The following is a 27,124-nucleotide window of genomic DNA, read 5'->3' on the forward strand; positions in this document are numbered from 1 at the left end:
TAAAGAAATAACTTTTTGTTTGAATACATGATTCAATGAAATATTGAATACACTTTTTTATTTTAAACTTTTTATAGATCAGGATCATATGATTCTCATTGTTAGGACTAAGAAGGAAAATTATCGAACCAGGAAATTAAGAAAATTATGAAACTTTGTGTGTAAGTAGAGTAAGTCAAGACTAATATATTGCAATTTTCTTTCCGTGCCGAATTTCATTTTGAAGGGATGAGGCCATCCCTTGATAAAAATGCAAGCTTTTCTTTTCCGTGGATTATCTTGAAAACGATAAGAGATAGCGAATTAAAATGTAAACAAAAGATATATAGCTCTTTTACGTCTACAAGAATGCAAAATAAAATATTTCAATATTTAATATTCAAATTCAAAATTTTGAAGAATTTGAATTTTTTGCAAAATTTTATTTTGCAGTTTTATAGACGTGAAGGAACAATGTATTTTTTATTTAAATTTTGATTCGCTATCTCTTGCCGTTCGTAAAATAATACATGAAAAAAGAAAACTCGCATTTTTATCAAGGGGTAGCCTCACCCCTTCAAAGTGAAATTCTGCAGGAAAAGAAAATTGCAATATATTAGTCCTAATTTACTCTATTTACACACAAAGTTTCATAATTTTTTGATTTTTCGGATTCGATATATTCCTAGTAAGTTATGACGTAACAATTAATATAAACTATGTCCTTTTGGTAAAATTACCTGAAAGTTTCCGTAACATTATAACCTAGCTTCATTAGGGAGTTCAATGACACATGAATAATGTTACATCAATATATCATTGTAGTTCACTATTGAAATAAACCCTGTTCATGTTCCGGATCAATAGTCACTGACCAGACATTTTAATTGGTCTGTTCAGCGATCAAAAAGTTAGAAGAGGACTTTAGACTGAATTTATATGACAGTCTGCGCTCGTGGTTCAGCAGTGTCTCTATATTTTCTCTGAAAGCGCCTGTTTGTTTTGGCTAAGAATTTTGCCTCTCTGTGGAACAGGATTCTGTGTGCTGTTGTTATTTGATGTCTTGAAACTAAATTGCATCTACCCCAATCTGGTACACCATTGATTTACGTACAGTTGTTTGCTTATGCTTCTCTTAGTTTGACCAATGTTGAATTTTCTGCATGAGTAGAGAATCTTAGAAACTCCCGTTACCGAAGTAGCAGTTGTGGACCTTCGGTATAAGTGAGCAGTTGCCCTATTTTGTTGCTCTGATTGCTTGTATCTATTGATGTTTCGTTTTCTGCCAATTTTGTGTTGGGTTTCTCTTCTATCGAATCTTCGATTATCTATCTACAAAGTGATAGTAGGTCAGAAATATCATTAATGAATATTTAAGACAATTTTATGCATGTATTAATTCTCTCCCGCCATTCATTGCATACACGTATAACCCTAAATTTAATAAAGCGCAGAAAGAATTCCCAACTAACAGTTTTTGAATCAAGGTTACAATTTTTGTAATAATAAATGAAAATAAGATACTGGAATTTTAATTTTAAAATTTAGTGCCTTTAATGGACTATATGTTAACAATTAAAAACCTTATCAAAATTAAGTAAATCGCTAATAATGATAGTATCTAATGTATGAATTATACCAATAAGAAAACATAGTTCTGAATTGAGACTTTAATTAATATGTTTTTGAAAACTCAGATGCAACTCTTTCAGCAATATTTGTTGAAACACCAAAATTGAGTAGCTATAGACATCAGTTGACTGGTTTGGAAATGGGTCGAGTCGCATAGGAAAATAAATGAATAATGCTGTTTTGATGTTTAGTTTCTATACCTGATTTTTGTCATTTTCAACTATATTGGATTTTTAGTGTCATTTTTCAAATTTTTAAATTTACTTAGTATTTACTTTGAAAGAACGATGTTTCTTTATTTGTATTTTTGTATTTTATTTTCTAATATAACAACATTTATTATATAACCTAATCAAGACCACGTATCTCAACAATATTAATCCATTCGAGACAAGAGCTATTATTTATTCTTTTTGGGGTCCTAGGTTGAAACCAATACAAATTTTAATTTTTGCACACCATTAATTTTTACTACTAACTAGTATTGTTAGCTTTTCAATACTATTTGATAATAGAAATTCATGATCAATATACACACTGTGTGTGATTGATCTCTTTGGCTAGGTACTCCATTACACACCCGCTGTGTAATTAATCTTGAATGGATTAAATCTGTTTACCCACTGTAGATCTAGGAAGAAGTAATGTAGTTATTTATCAGTCTAGTTATCCCTGTAGTCTAATTCAGTTTATTATTTCAAGGAATAGTTTATGGAGTTGTATTATACATCTTCTAATACTTTAATTATTTAGCTGACGGCAAATTGTACTTCGAATCTGTCTCGATACAGGACCGTAAGTGATTAATAGTATGAAGTAGATAACTTTTTACAGTTGTATTTTCTTTTAATAAAATTGTTGACGAAATTGATTTAAGAGTATTTTCCAATTTAAAAAATGACGTTTTTTTCTTATATATTCTCTGAGATTGTTTTACCAGAAAAGTTGACTAAAAACAAGAGTCACAGAAAACTAAAAATATACAAAAGAAAAAAAGGTCTTCAAGTGCGTTTATGTTGAAACATGAATTTTTTTAATGATATGCAAAAAATCATAAATATAATTTTTGGAATACACATCCTTTTTGTACTAACAATAATGATTATGGATATTTATTATGGATGCAGACAAGACGATAACTACATAGATTTCATGACTACTGTTTAAGCATTTCTTTTAGTAACATTATACTGAGGGCCCCTTATAGAATACACGAATAGTCAGAAATAAGGAAAAATTTATATTATCTTAAAAAGAATATTAGTAAAAACCTAAAAAATCTTGTAGAATTTGTTGTATCATCTTTTAAAAAATTCATAAGAATTACTTATTTTTAATATTTTAACCATTGAATCTCTTTAACAAACCAGAAGAAAGATAAAATATGAAGTATTGTAAAAAGATAAAAGTAATGTAAACAATGAGAAAGAATGTGAACCAGGAAAGAGGATTTCCTTTTATTCGATATATTAGTTAACATTGCTTTGTATCCTTTATAGCTGGAACAGAGAATTTAAATTTCATACTATTAAATTCGAAATGTGTTGTTCACTATACGGGTTCCATAAATTAGACTTTTTTTACATTCATACCGTACGTAAATTTTCACTATGCATTATGTATGCTAAGCAAAAAGAAAAGCAAACTTCTTTGAAAGACACCTAAACATTTTTTCTCCTTTTTCCCGCAGGAACAAAACACGCTTACCTCCTGGTACATATATGAAACAGTGCTAATGACACAATTACTACGTAATTTATTACTGCTATTCATCTTGCACGGAGTTTGATTTCACACAATTCATAGAAATTTTTATTACAGCACACGGTTCAAATAAATATTAACGTGTAGAAATTACTTTAATAAAAATTTTGCCTTCTGTTGAAAATGCAAATTTTCGAAGAAGGAAAATATGAAAATTTATACTATTATACTTTGTATGTCTTATTTCATACAAACATGTTGATAAATATGATAAATATGTATATGTATATATATATAGTTGCTGTCCTAGATTTCTAAAAAATCTAAAAATTCTTAATATATGTTTATTTAATTTTAATTCAATAAATATTCTATTATAACAAATGAATGAAGAAGCAGGAGTAGGAGCAGCTACAGCAGCAAGTAATCATAAAAAGAAAGGTAACTGGGCACTTTTTGCAATTATTATTATTATTAAAAAAATACCTAATATAAACTTAGCTTCCAGTATATATGTATATAAAATTAGGATAATAACGAAATTTAATTTATAGTATTAAAATTATAATTTGAAATATAATGTAATTTAAAATGTACTTTACTTCAATAAATAATCGCTTTAATAAAATCTACGTACTTATATATAATTATATATACTGAAGTAGAATTTGAAAAGTTTGTAATCTAACAATGAAAGCACAAAACTTTAGGTTTTAAATTACTTTTCTTTTTCAATATAATCTCCTTCAACTTCAATGTACTTCAGACAGCAATGTTCCAGTACTTATATGCCACCCAGGAAATCCGTTTCTTGAAGTACCTCGAAATAACTGCTTACTGTAGTTCTCAGTTTATTATCTGACGAAAATTGCCAACGATCAGGAAATTCTCCATTTTGGGAATAGATAAAAATCTGTGAAAGCCAAATTTGAGAAATACACAGGATAAGCTTATCTTAATAAAAAATAATCTTTTTTTCTTGATAAGCCTCGTTGTTTTCGAATATTAGTTGACATTTAAAATAAAATAGTAATGAATAATAGGTTTTAGTAAAAATCCCTGAATTGATGCACACGCAGTTTTTCTCAATACACTATGTTTCTAAATAAACAAGTGTTTCAATGAACTGTTTATTTTGTCTGGATTTTGCTGACGGACCCTGTATAGTATAGACTTGTATTTACGTACTTATTTACTCTAGACTTAATGTCTAGAGAGACTGCACAGTGGCAAGAGGTGTCTTCATAATTTACACTTTTATAGTTTCGGTTGGTTATGACCGTATAACAGATAGTAAATTAGTGATTCAAAATACCAGGAATTAAGAAATGAAACCAACAGAAAATTGGTTAAGAAGAAATGAAAAATTGATCGATCAACCACATTCCTCAGCCTAGCCATCAAATGATCTCTTAATAGTATGTACTATGTATACAAACTACATAATTGATACGAACATATTTCGAACGTTAGGAATATAATTATAACATACATATCATAATAGTTTCTAATTGCTGAAAATCATGTAAGTGCTTACCATAAATGTTACATAGAACTTAATAAACTAAGAAAAACATTAGAAACGTGGCACTTATTTTTTTATATATTTTTGCGAATATTTCAAGAACTAAAGCTGAAGAATAGTAACATACATCTATAGGGAGAAGTCGAAAATCACATCCCGACAACATATTTCGAGAACATCGAAGTCAGTGGTTAGCATTATTTTATGTATAATTACTCATTCCATGTTTTGTGTCATCACAACGAAAAGATATTTTGATAACTTATTATAATTTAGTGAAGATATATACGATGTTGTTAGAAGATAAAGTAACATGCGATAGTGCGTAAACAAATAATATATGATAAGCAACGATAAATAATAATCCATCAACGTGACGTACGTTTATTCATAATATTGACACAAGTAATAAGAAATCACAAAATTCTAGTTAATGACGATAAATAAAGGAACACGTAAGCAGAATATTAATAATCAGTGCCTCTTACGTATACAATTCTCCTCCACGTTGTTAGTAGTAAATTTACTTTTCAAAAATTTTGTAATATACAAAAAGCTATGTTTAAATAAGTATGTTATATATAAATAATAATAACAGTACTTATTTTTATATGAAGAAGCAGCTCACGAATTTTCAAACTGTTTAAATAAAATTTCAACTCACAATTACGTATAGAATTTTATGAACCCACTACCATTATTTTAGCAGCTTCCATTAATTAAGTTATCACATAAGTAATGTTGCTTTCGAAAATAAGCTTCAAGCATAAAAAAGAAAGACATACGACAAATTTTAATATCTCCATTTTTGTACAATTACTTCTTATTGTGCTTTCTAGAAAGTTAATATTTAACACAGCATAGCCCTCGACAACCGTAGTTGAAGGGCGTATTTAACATGATCCGACTATTGTCGAACTCGACGATTTCAATGTCTTTTTCTTTTCTATTCACAGCCTTTTTCTATTTCCGAAACTTCAGTCGCTTATTATACAAGCCCTTATGATCTTAATTCTATCGTGTTTAGTGTCATTTTAATCAGAAAAATATAACAAACATGCTGGTGAAAGTTGCGTTCATCAAAAGTTAAAAATAAAAAGGGTTGATTTTTGAGTTAAAGATCTCAAACTCATCGCGAGTCTTTAATGTTGCCGAACGCTCCGACTCTCGTAAGGAAAGGTATCGAACCCGAAAATTGAAAAAAAATTATGAAATGTTTTATAAATAGAGAAAGTCAAGTCCAATACATTGCAATTTTCCTTTTGTGCCAAATTTCAGTCTGAAGAGGTGAAACCACCCTTTGAAAAAAATCCAAATTATTTCCCGTAGATTATCTTGAAAACTTTAAGAGATAGCGAACAAAAGTATTATAGAAACGAAAAATACGTTGTTCTTTCACACCTATAAAACTGTAAAATAAAATTTTATAGACGTGAAGAAACAATGTATTTTTTGTTGGAACTTTTGTTCGGTAGCTTTTACGGTTTTGAAGATAAACTACGAAAAAGAAAAATATACATGTTTTCAAGGGGTGGCTTCACCTCTTCAAACTGAAATTTGGCACAAAAAGAATTGCAATGCATTAGACTTAACTTACTCTACTTAGACAAAGTATCATGATTTTTTGCATTTCCGGGTTTGATACTTTTCCTGGTCAGTCTTTATTTTTTTTTCACTCACGTTGTCCGTGTCTATACCCGGCATGCTAAAATCTTCGTTTCTTGGGGTGGACTCGGTTTTACGTCTTCATAATTGCAACCTTTCAGTCCCATCGAATGTTACAATTATCCAATGTTCATTGTATAACTTTTTTTATTTAAAATAAGACAAAAACCGATCTCATGTATGGGAACACGTAACATAGGCCACAAAATTTGATATAATAGTAGTAACCTGAGGAAGTAATCGTTGACGAAATCAGGATGTTCGTCGAGCCAGGCTTCCATGCGAGCGTATTCCGGATCGTACATGGCCGAAGTCGAAGAATAGTAACCACCGGTGGATTTTCCATCTTGCACCTGTTGCAGTGTGCCCTGACCTGCCATAACGCTCTGCACCCCTTGCACCCCTTGTACACAAGGAGCTGCCGTCTCCGCCGTCATCCTCGGCTCCTCGATGCTCCGCAAGTGCAGGCCTACTTGACAGACAAAAATAACTCGTCAGTATACATGACACTTCGTGCCAAATATCTCATACTTCAACTCTTTATGTCCTCAATTTTTTTGCCTTTATCAATATCTTAAACGCCTCGAGCATGTTGAAGAACATAGGGTAAGTCGGGCAGAGATGGCCCACTTTTTTTGAAAGAACTGTTACATTAACACGTTCACTACCAGCGCCACATACTTGTGACGGCCGTAATCCTATATATTACATAATGCAAATGAAATTAACCTTATAGATATTGTTATTAGAAATTATAAACTACGACATTATATCTAGGAACTCAATGACTCGTTTCAGTTTCCTTTTTTCTAAGATTTTGTTTAGAAGATTTATTAGGTTGAAGAAAATATTATAATTGAGCAAATCGTCACCGAAATAAGCGCTGGCAGCGAACGTATTAATAACATTGATACCTAATAAAACACAATCTATTTATGAAGGTGAATTACATATACGAAGAATAGTTAAATAGGCATCTGTAAGATTCAGTATATTATTAAAAACAATTGACAATATAGGTATTTGGCAATTTAAATGAGACTGGGGCCTACGTTATTATTTAGAATCACCCTATGTTAACCCGTTAATGTAGGATTAAATAAATATACATAAATACAGAGTTGTATAATTAGAAAGGAGGCGAATTTAGTTAAAATTCAAATTCAACTTTTTCGAATGCGAGTTACGAGAAAATATTATTCTACTAATATTTTATTTATTAATTTATATATATACTTCATATAATGTAGTGAGGTGAGACAGTGGATGAACGTAGATGCAAAAATGAATAGAAAAACTTGGAATAAAATATTTTCGTTTGAGATCTTTTTATTAAAGATATCCAGATTAAAAATTTGTAGAATTTGGTTAACCTTATGAAGGACAGTTCTACAATCAGCGAGAAACTATTCTACATGATAAAAGAATAAGTGGACATAAGTATAATAACTACATTAGTAATTTAATATGACAGTGGTTGATATCGAAAACTATGTTAAAATTATTTTAGAAACATTTTATACATATTTTAACTGTTTACTTAACCCCTTGCCCTATGATTTATTTCTGAACTGTGCCCGATACAACTACTTTATCGTTAATAATTTACTAGGAAACGAAACAGTTTTAATGCTTATTATATATTTACTTTTACTCCGGAGCCTAACGATTGATAATAGATAAGTAATATTTAATTTATATCTAAACAAAAATCACACTTGGATTTCTCAAATTTATTTGAAAATTTTCGTCATGAATTTGACACGATATTGTAAGTCAAGGGATTAATATTAGTGAGGTTTATAATATAGAAATTTGTTATTTTGTAAATAGTACATAAATGTATGCGGTATTTCAAATTGTCATCAAAGTATCATAAAACTTCAAATACTCAAGATTAATTTATTACGAAATGTTTTTTGCAAACACGTGTGCTTTTAGCTTCCTGGCCCCAGATACGCTAAACGACGTAATATTCAATGAGTCTGCTAAGCGAACACCCCTCTTGGGCTCAGTAATTCTCCAGGCCATGACATAGAACATCGCTTCCATGACTACGCGATGGGCAGTAGCCATGGAATTGTAAAAGTGACTGCTACGATTCAGAATTCAATATCTCACATCGTACATATTAAAAGTCAGACCATGAGATTTGTCGTTTCCATTTTATACGTAAATATAAACATATTTAAAGGTATTAGAGGCAAATCAGTAAACTTTTTATTAAAAAAAAAGAACTAGTGATGGTAATTACTAATAAACTCAGTAAAATTACGAATTTCTTGTTGTCTATATTTATTTTTCATTTTTCAATGGCATTTATATGTCAACATAACATGCATGAGAAGAATAATTAAGCAAATCTATTAATGTAAGTACGTATTTAGATATATACTTATGTATGATAAGAGAAGTAATTTCTTTATTTTCTTACTGGCTACATATAGAAAGTTAAATTATCGTGTTAGATATTCGCAACGTCCGTTATTATTGTATATATAACATATAAGTACATACGTTCAGTCATGCTTTAAATCGTATTAAAAGAAATCAAAACATATTTTATTTATGACAATACTTCTATAAAATAAAAACTTTCAAATACAATAGGATTTCAATGAAGTATTTATTTATCTAGATAGTTAGTTGTTCAGTTAAGTCGGGCAATCGAGGTTCTACTGTAACTTCAAAATATGAAGATTTTATTACATTACTTTATAATAATCACACTTATGATAAGCTAGTAAAAATAAATATTTTATTCCTATATCATTTGTATCTAAGATTTGTCTAGCTAATTGCAATAACACAATAATACATATGTGAACCGTGAAAAACAATAAAGATATTATGAAAAGAATCATGTCATACAGTAAGAAACAAAAGTAATCTGACAATAAATTACATTTCATTTTGATATTGTACACATTTGTTTACTACGAAAGGGATAAATTTCAAATAATTCTTTTGCACTGATTATTTATTATAATTTACAAATATGCATTACTTATATAACCAAACTGAAATAATTATACAATCTTTAAGATTAAGTGAGGTCGTACCCTATTATCGCGTTACAAAACCGTATGAATAACATAAAAAACTTATATTCTGCTTATAATAAAAATCGTTTATAATTAATGTTAATAATTTTGATACTTACTAGTAACTTTCACCTTTACCATAAATCATAGTTGTTTAGACATAACAAAAATATGTAATTGTTTTCAAGTTCACTCGCATTCAGTTTTTAATCTTTACACAGGTTATCCTTTATCAGTATTATGCTCATTCTTCGATTCAAAGTATCTCATAAATTTTTAATAGATTTTGAAATTGTAGTCTAAGGAAGAATAACTTTCGATAAAGATAATAGGTAATGATAACACACATTTTCATTTATCTATTAATAAACATAAAAATTCTTTGAATATCCATCACACTTATATTTCACATTTTATTCAAGTTTTTTATACGTGCTTTAAATCTTTCTGTTTGTCTATTATGTTTTTGATAGCATCATGTTCTACTCCGAATATTTTTATGACTAGCTGTATTATGGAGATAAAGATATTTTTGCTTCATAAAAACTCTGTTCGAAATGATTTCAAACATCATAAACCACAGTTTATAAATTTTACGTGCAGGAAATAGTACGTGGATAATACAACAAGTGAAATTCAGGTTCACGAATAATTCGTTGCATTATCATCTACTTCCTCACTCGTGGAATAATACGGTCGTAAACCACTACCCCTACGAGCCACCCTTGACGATAGACGCACTCGGCTTCTAGAGTTCGGAACAATGGCTGCGTTTATGGTTCAGCTGTGACTTTCGTATTATTTTCTCAATTTAATATTCCTATACGTGAATTCCACATTAATTTCTCGAATCGAATTATTGCATTGAAAATTTACGTAAATATCATATTTTCTAAATACTCATGCGAGAATAATGGAAAGAAATTTTTAATATATAAAATTCAGTTTTTTAATAACAAGATTACCAAAGTCACATTTAAACCTGATAATAAAATAAGATAAAATGATGACGATAATAAGTGTAATTTATAAAAATTATTAGTACTAAATTTACATATTGATTAACACTATTTCTACCGAAGGTTTCAAAAGACAGCTCTTGAAATGTTAACGTAAAATTATTTTCCAAGTTTAGTTGTATATTCTGTATTGACTTTTCGACATTTCCAATAAGGATTATAAAATTAACTATAGGAAATGTCCAAAATTCAATTGAAAAACAATGATTAAACTAAGAAAATGATTATAAGTTACAATTTTGAAAGATGCCTCCTTTTGACATCTTCGATAGAAATGGTGTTAATTAAGATATCTATTTAAACGGAAACTATCACAAGATTCGTAGAACTTAAGGTAAATCACACTGTCTTGCTATTAAAAGAATTAAAACTTTATAACATAAAAGTCAAAGGAAATTGAAAACATAATTGATAAAATATGTTTCACATACATATATGAGTAAATAAATACTACATCACGAATTATTTCACAAGTGATACATGATAGAGGAAGCTCATACGTAAAGTGTTATCAGGTTTAGTAAAAAAAAACTGTAACACTTGTATACTAATCGTTAAGCAATTTCATAAGACATCGTCCCGTGAGAAAGAAGGAAGAAAATGAGAGATAAAACGTGCTTCAGCACGTGCATAGCTGCATGCCTCGTGACTTTGCCTTGTAGTTTGTGCAGCCAGCGAGACGTATGTACGTGTATGTAGGTGTTACGACTAGCTTTGCTCGAACGGAATAGAGATATGAAAGCTTTACGAGTCTTTTGCATCGCCCTTTGATAAACAACCAACCGCATTGCAGTGAACCGTTATTCGATAGACCCAAAAACTTAGAAGAGAAATTAAAAAACAGCTCTTCGAATTAATAATGTATATACAGTAACTACATCTTGGATAATGTAACTAATTTTCCTATAATTTTTGTATATAGTTTAGAGTATAAAAGAGAAATAATTAATATACTTTTAATTTAGATTGCGACACTTTTAAAACTACTGTTATAAAAAATACAATAAATTATACAAAAGAAATTTATCCGCCAATCTTTGAAACCCTTCAGATAAAAAAGACATGTACACTGTGTAATGTATCCTTCAGAAACGTATGACTTCTATGAATACGTGGACCCCTAATCACTATAACCCCCAATGAGGGGTAGCGGAAAGTACAGTGATGCTGGCTTAAATTCCAGAGAAATCTGTTCGGTTTACTTCCACTGCACCATCCCAACACTTCTCCCACTACTCACTGTCTCGAGCTCAGTGTAACATGATCCTAATAGGCAGGACAGAAAATAAATACAATGAGGGGAAGAGAGACAGGCACAGGTCAAAGAAATGCCGCATGCGTCAAGTGTAAACATGCAACGAAGAAAATTTCAATCGCAATAATTTTAACGTTACCTTCTCAATCGCAGTACCGATGGAATGCTGAGATTGTTCTCATTAAAATGAATCCAAACACGATGTAAATCAGTCTAGTTTTATCTATTTGGGGGAAAATGAACCTTTAATTCCGTTAATTACATTAAGTCAGTAAAACTAGTCCGATTTACGTCGTGTTTGGACTCATTCTAATCACAATAATCTCAGAAATTCACAGCCACTACATTTGAGAAGATAAGATTAAAATTATTGCAATGGGAATTTTCTTCATCGCATGTTTATGTCCGATTTTCGACGGACTATCTATCTCGTTTTTGCTATATCGGTTCTCTGACTTTGTCACGCTGTGCACAAGCCAATTCTTAGAAGCAAATCACTTCTTCCTATTTTTTCTGCTCGGTTAAATCCCATTGCTGGGGCCCGAAATTGTGGAATTTAAGGAGTATTAGTGTATGTCGTTTCCGTTTAACATTTGCCATTGAATCAATAACCTTAAACATTGTGCATATAGGTCGCTCAATTTTTTCTGGAGGGTTCATTATCGTTTAAAAAAATGAATTCGTATAAAATGATGAAGGAACATATCCGACATTGTAAGCTCTATGAATTTCGTAAAAGACAAAATGCTACCGTTGCATCGAGCAATATTAATAGCGTTTATCCGGAGTCCTAAATATCTGGAAGTGTGAACGATGGTTTACAACATTTCGGAACTGGCACTTTCGTCTAGAAGGTGATGAGAGATCAGGAAGACGTCTCTTCGTGAAAACAACGAATTGAAAGCTGTAGTTGAAAAAGATTTAAATTTGACAATTGAGGAGATTGCAAAAATGCTTGGTGCATCGAGGTATACAGTGCAAGGACATATTGACAAAATTGGAAGGATGTGGCTATGCGGAAAATGGGCCCCGTATGTCCAATTCCAAAACCGAATATTCATGCGAATAAAACGCAGTTATGTGTATGGTGGAATTTGCAAGGAGATATTTATTTTGAACTCTTAAACCCCGAAAATACCATTAATACCAATCTCTTGGTTTGTTGTATATTTTCAGTTGCGTTAACCCAATTGGGTCATTGGCAATTACTTTGAATTATGCAGATGGGTTATCTATAAATATGATTGTATTGTGTATTCCTTAGCTGTGGATCACCCATTAAATTAACCGTGGTATTTTAGAACTTCAAAAATATTAGAGCATGAGTGAACTGTGTGGGCAGCAAAAGTAAATATGCCCGGATGGAAATATTACAAAACCAACTGGTCCTAATTTCAAGCAAAAATTGACAAAGATATTGATGCACTATACGCTTCGGACAAATCTAACGCTCACCGTATACATAAAATACTACAGAAATTTTGTAACATTATTTTAGAGGCAGCATCATGAACCAATCCTAAAACTCGTTCAAGTAGACAGAAGGAAAGTATCCGTAGTGAAATAAGAAATTCAAACAAGCTATTGAACATTATTATTATTACGAACAACTGACTCGCCTAAGCAGTGCAATCGCAAAAAAAAACGCCCTGCTATGGTTAACAGAAAGGATGTCATACTGCAGCAGAACAATGCGAGATTACATATTGCAAAAGTTACGCAGCAAAGAATCGAAGAACTTGACTGGGAAACTTTAGCGCATCCGCCCTACTCTTATGACTTACAATTAACGTCATCCGATTTTCAAATATTTAGACTTCTACAGCATCTTGTAAATGGTAAACAATTCTCCAGTTATAAAGATATCAAGAATGAAATACAAAAGTATTTTAATGAAAAAGCAGGGGATTTTTAAAAAGGAAACATACAAAAACTTGTTTCCAGATGGCAAAATGGCGCAAACAACGTCGGCGACTAGCTCATTGATTGAATGTTTCATGTACGATTTATAAAATTTAAATAAACTTTATATTTAAAGAACGACATTAGTTTTCGGTACCCATAATACAAGGTATATGTATAAGTGAATACACGTTAGATATTTCCGTTGGTCGTACAGTGACAGTTCAATCCAGTTTTATTGGGTCGATTCTAAAAATTCGGACGGACACGAAGATCAAAATTACGATCTCCACGGTAGCGATAAACTCTTCATTGCAAGGAAAAGGAAGAAGAGAAAGATACGGTATCGTTGGTGGCAGCTCGAACAGTTGCAATTAGGAAATGTTGACACAATTTTTCATTGTATTCCTCTGCCTATCAAACCCGGTAATTCAAAAAATTATGATACTTTGTGTGTAAGTGGAGTAAGTCAAGCCTAATACATTACAATTCTTTTTGTGCTGAATTTCACTTTGAAGGAGCGGAACCATCCCTTGAAAAGTTGCAAATTTTTCTTTCCCGCAGATTATCTTGAAAACGGCAATAGATAGCGACAAGAAGTACATTATTCTTTCACGTCTATAAAATTGTAAGATAAAATTTCCGAAATTCAAAAGAATTTTTTAAAAATTTGAACTTTTTAAAAAAATTATTAAATTTTCAATATTTTTAAAATACAATGCTAATAAATTATAAAGGTAAATATATACTATACAATGCACTTAAATTACATTACAATAGAAAATATTACTATTCTGAGTAATTTGGGCCTCGTAAATATGAATTACCATATTTACTGAGACAATTTTATTTAAATAAGTCTTACAACGCATTTACTACGTTTCAAGTAAAACTTAAAAGCATTCGTCGATTTTCAACGTATTTTTTAAATAAATTTTTATGAATGCTATTGAAATATGAATTTACGGTTCGAAAACACGCGACTCTGCAACGTTCAAGGTATTGGATGAAACGTGTTCTTCAGCTGGAACCTTGAGGTTTGCCATTCTTCCAACAATACCCACAAAAAGTGATACGTGTCCAATATTTTTCGATGTTCTACCTCTGCGCAAAGTTTTAACGAAATCGATAACTGTCACACTTGAATGGCTCTGTTGCTAGAAGGAAAAACAGGAACGTGATGTGAGCTATCCCTGGTTGATGGTCTCGATTCCGTGTCACGTATTGTACACGTAGGACATCACAATGTCCCTGATGTTGCGTGGCCATGGAGGATGTAGCATTTCCGCAACGCTACTATACCGTCGATCTTCATTTTCACGATCAGGTTCATGACTGTGTCTCCCGTAGTAACTTGGAAATAGAAGGTTCAAGCAAACTGATCTCGCCTTTACTTCTCCCCATAGAGCATTAGACCATAAACACTTGTAAAAGAGAGACAACCATGATTTTTTGGCGCTATAATCCAACCGAATCTAACCGTTACTTCCTTTATGAAAAGAAATAACGTTATTTTTCGTTAATTGTATCCGGCTTGATTTATTAAGTTATGTACACGAAACACAATGGCAATTTTGGATTAAAACTTTTTCCATTAACCCCTTGCCCTATGATGTATTTCTTAACTAAGTTAGATACAAATACTTTATCGTTAATAATTAATTAGGAAAAGATACATTTCTCATTCCTATTCTATGAATATGTTTACTCCAAAGATTAACGATTGATAATAAGAAAATAATATTCAATTTATATTTTTAAAAAATTAATGACACTTAGATTTTTCAAATTCAGTTTAAAATTTTCGTCGTGTGTCTGACACGATATTGTAGGTCATGGGGTTAAATCAATATAGTTTATTAAATGTGACACATGTTAGATGTGATTCGTGTCAGATTAATAAAAATAAAATGTACAGTAAATACCATCGAGAACCTACTATATTTCATTTATATGTGTACATTTAAAACATTATTACGAACTTTATATGCAAGAACAAAAATAAGGGTATGAAAAATCTAAAAAGATAAATTGCTTGTAAAAATGATTTCTTCTTTAATGCGCCTTCTTATTTCAGATGTGCCACTTGAGCTAACATGGTAATTAATTTGATGACCTATAACAGGATGACCTACGAGTAACCTTAAACGCAAAAAGTATCTCATCCCATTGGCAAATTGACCCCGCATACGTGAAAAATGGGTCTTGGGATTCATTCCAGTGAACTGAACCTCTTGAGAGCCAATTAACGAATTTAATTGTGGACGAAGTCTTTATCTTGCTCATAATTCAAAAGATTTGCTTAGCTCCAACGTTCCTTGGACTTTTTTCTTAGTAAGTCAGCACTATCCATCTTATTGCTGTTACAAATAAAGCTTTGACACAATTATATATTTTTTTTAAATTTGTAAAAATTAAATCAATTTTTCTTCGTTATGTTTATTTTCATTTACCGCAATTACATCTTTAGTCGGAACTAAAGCGAAATCAAACTAAAGTCGAATCTTCATGAAACTGATCTGACTATTAAATATTTCACGCTGATCTTTATTTGTTTATGTTAGAGTGCAAACAATCCAAACTCCGAAAAACTGCAAAAAATATAGATATCTTTCAACAGAAATTACTTATTAATCTCAGTGATATACTCAAGAGTTACTGAATTTTTATTTAAAATACTATGCACGAAAGTATTTTAAATATTATATACTACATTATTTAAAGCCCAGAAAGGAGTATTTTTTATAACGAATATTGTTTCCGTACAATATTAAACCACTAATCTGAATCTTTAAACAGTAATAATATTTCTTACTGTTGGAACATAAAAAATTTCGATAATACAAACAAATAAGTTACACTTATTCAAGTAGAAAGTAAATAACAAAAATATTTGGAGCTTACAGAGATAAACAATTATCACGTAGTATGGAAACTAAAGAAAACCAACGAATTCTTAGAGACCGTGTTCTGACTGCATATCACAAGTAAATGGTAATATAAAACATATGTATAATTTTTTCATTCAAGATTTAATTAAAAAAAATTAGTTGCAAATAATTAGCGACATATGTGGATTCAGATAAACATGCACAAAACACATACAAAATGTATAGAAAATATAAAATTCAGTAGAGATATATATGATACATATAAAAATCAATAAATGATATATAATGATCATTCAAGGGTAAGAAAGTACGACATGTTATACAATATGTATTACAAAATGGAAAAATGAATCTTATTTTAATTTTTGCGTTGTTTAATTCCACTACTGAAGGAAGTTTCTTTAAAAGTAAAATAATCGTACTATGACTTGATATACGGTTAGTTTAAAATGTCTAGGACCAGTTATCTGCAGTAATACTCAAATCGTTAGCATTGCGAAAGTTAATGAACGAATCTAGTTACGGCCATGTCAATATCGAAAGAGATGGATAATGACGAATGAGTGAGTGGATATTAGGCGCGAGACATTTGCTACAAAGCGACAGCAGAAACGTGTTTAGTGTTACATACATAGATTGTAAATATAATCGAATGACAGTTTTGTGTACTACTTGAGAAAAGAAAACGTCGTATCTACTGTTTCTTCTATCTTCTGTTCACTATTACTGTTAAGACTGACAAGGAAAGGTATGAAACCCGGAAATTCAAAAAATTATGAAACTTTGTGTGTAAATGCAGGAAGTTAAGCCTAATACATTGCAATTTTTACTGTGTTGAATTTCACTTTGAAGGGATGAAACCACCCCTTGATAAAAATGCAAATTTTTCTTTCCTGTGGTTTATCTTCAACACGTAAAAAACAGCGAAAAAAGTTTAAATTTTTTTAAATTTTGAATTCGAATTTTAAATTTCGAAAATGTTATATTGCAATTTTATAGATGTGATGGAACAACATATTTTTTACTTAAACTTTTTTTCGCTACCTTTTATTATTCTCAAGATAATCCACGAGAAAGAACAATGTATTTTTTATTTCTATTTTGATTCGCTATCTCTTATCGTTCATAAGATGATACATAGAAAAGAAAAACTTGCAGTTTTTCCAAGCGATGGTTTCACCTCCTCAAAGGGAAATTCGGCAGAAAAAAATGGCAACGTATTAGGCTTGACTTACTCTACTTACACGCAATGTTTCATAATTTTTTTAATTGCTGGGAAACTCAATATACTATACTTATTTATACATTTCATAGTTTCGTCGATATTAACGTATTTGCAATATACGTATTTAAATAATTAAATATATGTCCGAATAATTTTATATCTCAGGTTAATAAATTGTAAAATATCTTTAATTTACAGATATAAGTTGCTAAAATAATTCAGACTTCCCACTGTTTGACAAGCAAGCATTTCAAACAGTGTACTCATTAGTAAATACACTTAATAATTAGTTACACGATTTTACACTTTTTAAATTCCTGTAAAAAATCTGTAGAACAAATGTACGGAGTATTTCCACGATCATAGTATAACCAGTAAAAAGATCATTCCTCGTAAAGAAGAAAGTCGAAAGATACAAACTATATCGATACAATAAGTCTCACTTTAATGAATTTCAACTGTACCTACCATGATCCTACGACTATCTAATTTATACGTATAGTGTGCAAAGCAATACGAAAACTAATTTCCAAACAGTTTAACGTCGTCGAAAATCTAGTTTTCGACTGAGAGAAACGGGAAGAAAACATTTCCTTATGGGAAGTTCCCATCTGTGAGATCAGGTATTCGGTGCAGATGTATTTAGTTTCTGAAGACGAGAGGAATTCCGTGTACTTGAAGTGTGTCAAGATGATACTGATTTTGCCCTGAAGGTATCTCTAGAGTTCCGGCAAATTTTTCTTCTTTCCTTTTTACCTGACTACATTGTTTATTATTATTACAAGTTCACCGAAAGCTGCATCCGCTAAATTAGAAACTAGTTTCTGGCAATTTACACGTATTGTTATGGGAGTTTGGGAGCTTCGTATCGTATACGTTTAATAGAACAGACACTGAAAACAGGAACAGTTCTCTAATTTGCATAATCGCAAGCGTAAAGCATAAAGAATTGGATGGAACAATACTTATGCGAGTGTAAAAGTTTCCTAAAAATGAATACTGACATCATGAATAAAGGAATACACTTGTTTTTACTGGAAATTTAGCTTCGTTAACAAAAGTGCATAAAATTTAAATTACATTCTGCCTATAAAAAGTTTACTGCCTGAAAGTTAGAACACCCTCACTAATGAGATGGTTGGAATTTTAAGTACTCCTGAATTTTTCATTTGGTATGACATACTAAAACTTATTTTATATGGCATTTTTTACATTTCTCACACGAGTCTGAGGGAAGATAGTAACTCTAGAAAACGATTGATGCAACTGGGATGAAACTTTTGCAGAAACATATATTTACCTAACAAAGGAAAAAATGAAATAGTATAATAAGGCTTATTGACCTCTGAAACAAGTGTTTTCTTATAAATACAACGATATACTTGTAAAATACAATTGCAGCTATTCTTCAAATAAAACCACCTCTTTTCTTTGTAAGTAACATTGACTGATATACAATAGAAATTTACCGTTTATGATATTATGACATTTTCGAAATATTAGAAAAGTATATCAATATTTATTTAAGACATTAATTTATTGTCAGATATTTCACCGTCATATAGCTTATATACATTGAGATATTCATTTATAACAATAATTTAAAATAGCTTATAAAATAATGAAATGCTCGAGCTTTCTATTCTAGTACTTTTGAATGTAGAATATTCGTAAATATGATACAAAGTTTCATTGAAAGTACTGTTCCTTTTTACACGTATGTTGTTCAACTTTCCCCTATATACATTTTCTTTAATTTCATTCTGTTTTAAATATCCTCATCTGATATTCAGATTTAATTCACGTCACATTAAATCAGTGATTCCATGTATTGTCGAAGGAACATCCTACAAAATACGATTCGTTAGGGATAATCTACTGAAAACTCAGACTAAACGTAACTTCGTATACCTATAAGATAAATGAGTTATTCTCGAGCTAGTTTTCAAATACTCCAACTCCGAAACAGCACCGTTGCAGTACTATTTGTCATTCCTAAAATTACTAAGTTACTGAACATAAGTTATTTGATATTTCTGTTGGTTTTAAGGTTTAAATTTGAATAACTTTTTAATATTTTATTGTGTTAAGTAACTTCGAAATTTATTTTGTTTTTCAGAGATAATGGATTACATTGATAGAAAACTGATTATGAATAAATGTAGTGCCAAATCCAAATAGACATTAAAAGGAAATTTTAATAATAACAAAATATTAAATGTCTGGATAAACTATTATAGATGTAGATACATCCCATTTATTATAAGGCATTCAAATAACCATACCTTCGGGAAATGTTTCGTTAATAATGTTTGCATTATCGACTAATTTTTACATAAACAACACACATAATCGGGACGCTTGTATGTTATTAGTCGAATAAAAACGTTTTGAAATATTCAATATAATTTATTTTTCTTAATATTCAGTATTTCACTTCAGAACGTTAGAATACCTTTATAATTTATTTTAAATAAAGTCTTATAAAGATATCACATTTATTACTAGAATGAATATCAATAGAGACGTAAGCTCAGTTAAGTATATACCTAATGTGGTCGTTTAATTCATATTCAATTTTATACAAAAGTGAAAATCAAGAAAAAAACTGAGTCAAAGTTCTGGTAGTAATACATTCACAACGTAAATCAATACTGAGTTGATGCAAAAATTTTGACGTTTTTTGTTCCTGGTTAATTAATTTTATTTATTTATTTTATCAACATGTTACATCCTCAAATACTGATAAAATAATTTACCAAGTGTCAATTCTTATTTGCTTTTCTAAATCACAACATTGTTACAATGACGGAATAAATAAGCTTATAGAAAGATGGCAAAGAGTAAGAACAACCAATAGAAACTATATAATAAATTCGATAGAAATATTTGAAAAACTCTTCATTTCTCATAAAGAAAAACGTCAAAACTTTTGCGTCAAGCCAATATAACATTCAATTCAATGAAAATTCTTTCGCTACCTGTAAGTTTCCCAGAGAACAAAAGGCTATAAACGCACAAGTTTCCGCAGTGTACATAATAATAACGTTATTCTCTCGAGTTATGCAAAAAAGTAAGCTTAGACAGACGAGCCACATTAACGACACGTGAATAACCTTTAGAACTCGTCGGAAGGGGGAACGGTGGTCGCTGAAACAATACGGATCATTCAAGTCGCTTTGAAAACTTCAGAAACTTCGGAAATAGAAAGAAAAAAGAAGGAAATTAAGCTGATGCTCGGCTAGTCCGATACAAAGACCGTGGAAGTTTATTACTGTCACGGCATCCCCCTCACGGTATAATCGGGACCCAGAGCTCGGCGTTGCGGAGAATCGTGAAGCGTGCTAACTCATCCGTTATGAGACCGACCGTTCAACACTGAATTAGCATGGGACTTTTTGCAGCGGAGACACACCAGCCACGTACATAGGAATTTTACCCGGTAAGCTGTACCCGTATTTTTCCATGAGCTTCGACGACCGCGTTGACGGTACACAACAATGGCTATGGCAACTCTGTTCTCCCGCGTTTATAACCAACGTTGTATCGCCGATAAACTAGAAAGTGTAACGCAGCACGTGGAACCCGCTTTACAGACAGATTCGCCGCATAAAAGCAGTACGTCAGCTGTTTCATAGCTTTGATACCTTCCAGGCGTTCTGTATTCGAGAACGGCACGCCGGATTTCATATTCGTTGTATTGGGCCGTGTAATAGGAAACGTCGGATTTTGTGGAAAAATGAAAGACCTTATTTGATCTTGTAAAAGACGTTTATTCGATGAAAATATGCTCTATTCGATTCGATACATGTCTGCCAACATGTTTTTAACCGGTTAAGGTAAAGGCACCAATTACCCTGGTATCGGTAGTTGACCATTTTTCAGGAAAACGTGAAAAATAAGGTTTTTAAAAGTAATAATATTTCGATAAATACGCGATAGATATGCTGCAGCATCTACCGACCCAAGTCTGAAACACTTTTATCTGAATTAGATTGTTTATGGTAAAAACTAACGATTTATTTCCTTGATGTTTGTTGTATGTCTCCGTATTGTACTTTCCTTGACGTTGTCATTAAGAAACGGTGTATAATTCATGGTAAGAAATGAACTTTTTTTCATGTGTATTTGTCCTTTTACTTGTAATTTGTCATAATCGTTGTAAATAAACGATATTAAAGTAATCACCTTTACTGTTTTTCGTTTTACTATGTGGTCAACTACTAACATATGTTCAATTACTGTTTTCTCGTTTTCAACGATGATCAACTTCTGACGCGAGTACAGAATTTTCAGAAATGTCTATCAAATTTTGATTGTATAACTATTTCAAAAAAGTTCGCTTTGTTACATAATATAGGGAGTTCAAATAGTATTTTCACGCTTTGAGTCTCTCTATTTAATAAAGATGCAACCGTTTACTGTTATTCACGCAGAAAATTTGACATAACTGGTCAACTACTACTGCTTTTATCTTAACTGCATTCGACGAGCATACACGTCATCGTGCTAGTTCGTTCAACGATGAATTATTTATTTTTTCAGATAAGCATGCAATTCTTCTTCATTTTACTTTAACTTTTATTAATACACTTCAATATTTGATTTCATTGCGAGCATTATCAGAGATTTTTTAAATTAAATTCTATAATTAACAGGTTAATGAATATATATTCTTCCTTGGAAAATTCTGAATGTTTAGAATTAATTAATTCTAAAGACGTCGTTGTAAACTACTGTTTCGGGTTTACCGCGCGATTCATTTTACAAAGAAACATCACCGAAACGAAATTTTGCAAGTCAACGCTGCACTGGTTTTTCATTCACAGTATTATCCCCAAATGTTTTCTTTAGATTTTGAGCAGTTTTCGCAGCATTATTTCCATCCATTACTTTCATAAGTGTCCATGTATTCAAAAAACAATGCAGGAAATAATTATTGTGCATAATTCGGAAATTTGTTTGCAAAAAGTTACTCTGATATAATCGACAATGAAACTGTTTGAAGAGTTTGAAAACTCTTAAACGTTACGCACTTTTTGAACTTACTTTTAATTTATAGGCAACTGTATATATAATAAACATACACATAAACCCAATACAAGTGATACTCGTAAATAGTAACAACACGATTAAATAATATAGATTAATAGTGTGACAGATAAAAGGCAGGACGAAATTATTGTCTTCACATGATAAATTTAATTATCCATGCAATGGATACCAACCTATTTCAATGTTGTGTATTCTGGTAAACCCATTCTCAATTCACAATTGAACTTTCTCTTAAAAATAGTGTAGGTGTATATAATATCTATATTATACATATTATTACTTTTTAAAATTTATACATCTACAGTTCCTCGGGAAAAAATTTGAAAATTTACATTACAGTGTGTTAACAAATGAAATACAGGTAAATACTTACACATTGGATTCGAATTTCAAAATTAATACTGCAACTAAAATAAGATGCAAGTTTCGAGAATGTGAAGACAAAGTCGGAACAAAATCCAAAAGTCCAAAAGTACATACATATATAGAATTAGTAAAATATTATGTACGAACATATCATTTACAGAGATCACAAAATTATTCTAAAACTGTACATATAATTTACATAGAGAACAGTAATTATGTAAATTAATTACGTAAAGTTACGAAGAAAATCGAAACCAATAAATGCAAATGTGGATTGATATTGAAACTTTATAGATAAACAAGCCTTTTAGTATCGTTTGTACAGAATATGCGAGAAAATTAATTCTTAGAGATAAAACACTTACTATATTAATAAATAACAAGTAAAAAGAAATAAAAAAACATACGAAGCACTTCTATTTCAAGACTGACAGCTATGATTACTTGCAATTTTGAAAAGAATACTCGTCCAAAATTGTATATAGAAATAAATTTATATAGGAAAGCAATTTCCATGAAACAGTTCGATAGAAAATACCATATAATAAAGTAAATATAGAAAAAGATTAACTTCTGTAAAAAGCTACATTGACAGAGATAATATATTGTAGAAAAAAGACAGATTAAAGTGAGCATAATATTTTTGAATAAATATATTTTAGGGCAAAGTATTTTAAAATAAAATGTTGCCTTTCGAAAACATTCTGCATAGATCACTGAATACTGTATGATATAGCTTATGCATAAAAACTCTACCGTAAAGTGCTAACATTAATCCCACAGAACGTTTATGGTCTACGATACGAAGAAAATTTAAAGCTCACGAGATAACATTAAAATAGATATTAACCTTTCGTGTCTCGGTAATATTTTTTCCATCGGCAGAAGTTTCTTATAAAGCCATACTTTTTAAGACAACGTCTTTTTTCTAGAATTTCTTGCAAAAACTTTTTGTAATTCATATTTAATAATCTGTGAGATTCCAAAGTGATCATTTTAAACTAAATTCGATTAAAATTAATCGAACTGTTCTCAACTTAAAATATAAAATAATGTAAATATAGAATTTCATAAACAAAAGGATAATTGTTCCTTTGAACAATAACCGTAATTTTTTACGGATTCATATGATGATATCAATGCAAATATTAGGTTGAAAGAATAACATATCATTCGTACTTTGCTATAGTTCGCGTTTAGGTTTTTGTCTTTTTGCAAGCTGACGATGTAACAGACCTAACCTAAAAAGCTTCGAAGATTTAAACCTTCGCATTTCGTTCTGCATTCAATAGAAATCAACAGAACACTTCTCAATATTTCTTTATTTTCTTCTTTTTTTGTGAAGCTTTCCCTAATCTAATAATAATTGCTGTGTTGTTAGAAGATTGATGAGAGTTGTTAAAAAATTTATAGTCCATGTGGAGATAGATCTATGATTCGGCACAATTACTAACAAAAGTATAACGGAAAAGTTTGTAAGTACAAAAGTATGAAGTTACCTCGTTACCGTCCTACTTTGGCGATCCCAGTAATGACTTATTTCTACTCTCACTATATACACCTAGCACAGCACAAGATTTCGAGACAGAGAAGTAACAATGAACAAACGGAATAGAACGAAAGCAAACGAGCCCTTATCTGCGATTGACTTGCCATCGAACAACATAGCTCTCCAATTCTCTTTCACGTACAGTTCAAAGATGACTCAATGTCTATTGAAACGGCACACGTACCGTCCTCGTTGCAGCGAACCTGGCAGTTTCGTCTGACCCGGAACGGAATCGAACCCAGAAATTCGAAAAATTATGAAACTGTCTGTAAGAAGAGTAAATCAAGCCTAATAAAATGCAACTTTTTCGTGCGGAATTGCACTTTGAAAGGGTGGTTTCACCCCTTGAAAAAATGCAAGCTTTTCTTTTCCATGGATTATCTTGAAAATGATAGAAGATAGCGAAAAACAGTTTAAACGAACAATATATTGTTCTTCCACGTTTATAAAATTGCAAAATAAAATCTTTCATATAAAGTTCAAATTTTAGAAAATTCTAAAAATTTGGAAAAATTAAACGTTTTTTTGCAATTTTATATACATGAAAGAACAGTATATTTTTTACAACGGACAGTACAAGTGGTGTTTTTCTGGTTCACAGCTTCAGACTTTTGATGGGTTACGTGCAACGATATTGACAGATCACGTAAATCAGTAAATCAGTGACCGAGAATATGAGGAATTAAAAGTAAGAGAAAATGAAAACTAATCAGCTGAATTTCTCAGCCTAGTCATCAAGTGATCTCCTAGCAGTACGTAGATGTAGTAAACTCCAAATAACTTGAATTATTTATTAAAATTATAGTGGACTGTTTAGGTAGCTGATTCTTGGAGTTTCAATTGTATGATGACCCTGATCGCTAAATTGTATAAACGTAAATTAAAAAATGCTCCTGAGCTCTTGGAGTCTCATTGCTGACTGACTGACTAGTTTATAGAAAAGACTCATCGTTGAAAAAAAGGAAAGGTGGCGGAGTGTTCGACAACTTCCGAAAATCTTCGAAGTGGCTAATTTTCCTATTGGCGGTTGAACTAAATAGATCTGTCATTGGTCAAATGGGATACGCGCGAAAATACATTATTTCAGCGCGCAAGCCTCTTATTTGGGCGCGCGAATGGCCATGCCCGTAATGAAAAGGCGTTCAGAGGTGGAAAAGGTTTTAGCTGGTGGTTCGGAACTTCTCAGTACGTGTTAGATGACTTTACAAGAAGCCATAGCCTATTTTCTTGGAAGTAATAAACTTAAAATCGCCGGTATAAACAATGAAACAGTCTCTGTCGGTGCAAGGATGCATAGAAATTCAAAAGGGTTTAGATAGGCTATGGCTCCTCGTGTTGCATTGTAGAAATTAAAGAATTTTCTGGAAATCGCCGTTGCCCGTGGATTTGAATCTCTAACAGTCGTTTTGCGATCCAACGTAGCCGAAACAGTACATTCATCCTTTTTAAGGTTTTGCATATAAAAAAGTGCATGGAATAATAGAATGCATGTGAATAATAGAATGGGAGAAGTTACAGTGCTCGCCGGTTAGTCAGTCCACCCAGTGATCGTGTTTATGTTAAACACTTTCGCTCGCTCGACACTATCTCTCTTTGTCTTTGGCTGAGTGACAGCCGGCTAATGAGGGCAAAGACGAAATTACTTCCCTGCTTCGTACCGTCTTGCTGACTGTCCTAAGTCGCACAACACCAACAAGGCACAACTGTATAAAGCGTTGAACGTTGGCTCAGGAATTTAATTAATACCAAAAGTGGCCCACATAAGCAGTGACACAATCAAATACAACGATAATTTTAATATTACTTTCGTTATAGTATTGTCGACGAACTTTCAATGAACATGCATATTTCATCTGATAACATGTTTTGTGGCACGTGCACCATTTGTCGTATTTACACCCACAATTTTTGTAAGGAAACTTTTTGTGTGAGACATGTATCGAAGAATAATACACATCGCGATGCAGTGAAGACGTAAAGAAATAATATTAAAATATATACAAAAGTCTCCAACAACTTGAATGTAATTTAATATTTTATTTAAAAAATCAGTGCATTTTATAAGCAAGATATAACCGAAATTTCCGGTGGCAAGGAATTATTAATAATATGCAACAATAGTATTAAATGCTTTTGAAAGCAACTGTACGTTCATTTGCCAGTTCTACAAGAGCTTTTTAGATTTTTATAAATCGAACTAGCTTTTATGGTACAAAGTATATATTTATAGAAGCTTATAATATTTGAGTATTTTTAATCAACTCAAAAGTAAATCCTTAATAATGAGATCCATATTTGCATTGGAATTAATTC

The 27,124-nt window shown here is 31.1% G+C and overlaps 1 protein-coding gene across 5 annotated transcripts in view; it reads right to left on the reverse strand.

Annotated features, from left to right (window-relative positions):
• The window catches only part of LOC116426388 (dual 3',5'-cyclic-AMP and -GMP phosphodiesterase 11), a 296,890-nt gene that overhangs the window by 31,724 nt on the left and 238,042 nt on the right, over window positions 1-27,124 (reverse strand). For 3 of the 5 annotated variants that reach the window (XM_031975246.2, XM_031975247.2, XM_031975245.2), the window contains one exon: window positions 6,734-6,974. In XM_031975246.2, the coding sequence (XP_031831106.1) occupies window positions 6,734-6,942 (209 nt within the window). In that variant the 5' untranslated portion in view covers window positions 6,943-6,974. Of the gene's footprint in view, window positions 1-6,733; window positions 6,978-27,124 lie in introns of all 5 variants that reach the window. The other 2 variants (XM_031975248.2, XM_031975244.2) reach the window with 1 other exon arrangement.

Source organism: Nomia melanderi, chromosome 12 (assembly GCF_051020985.1).
Source record: "Nomia melanderi isolate GNS246 chromosome 12, iyNomMela1, whole genome shotgun sequence".
Taxonomy (NCBI): Eukaryota; Metazoa; Arthropoda; class Insecta; order Hymenoptera; family Halictidae; genus Nomia; species Nomia melanderi.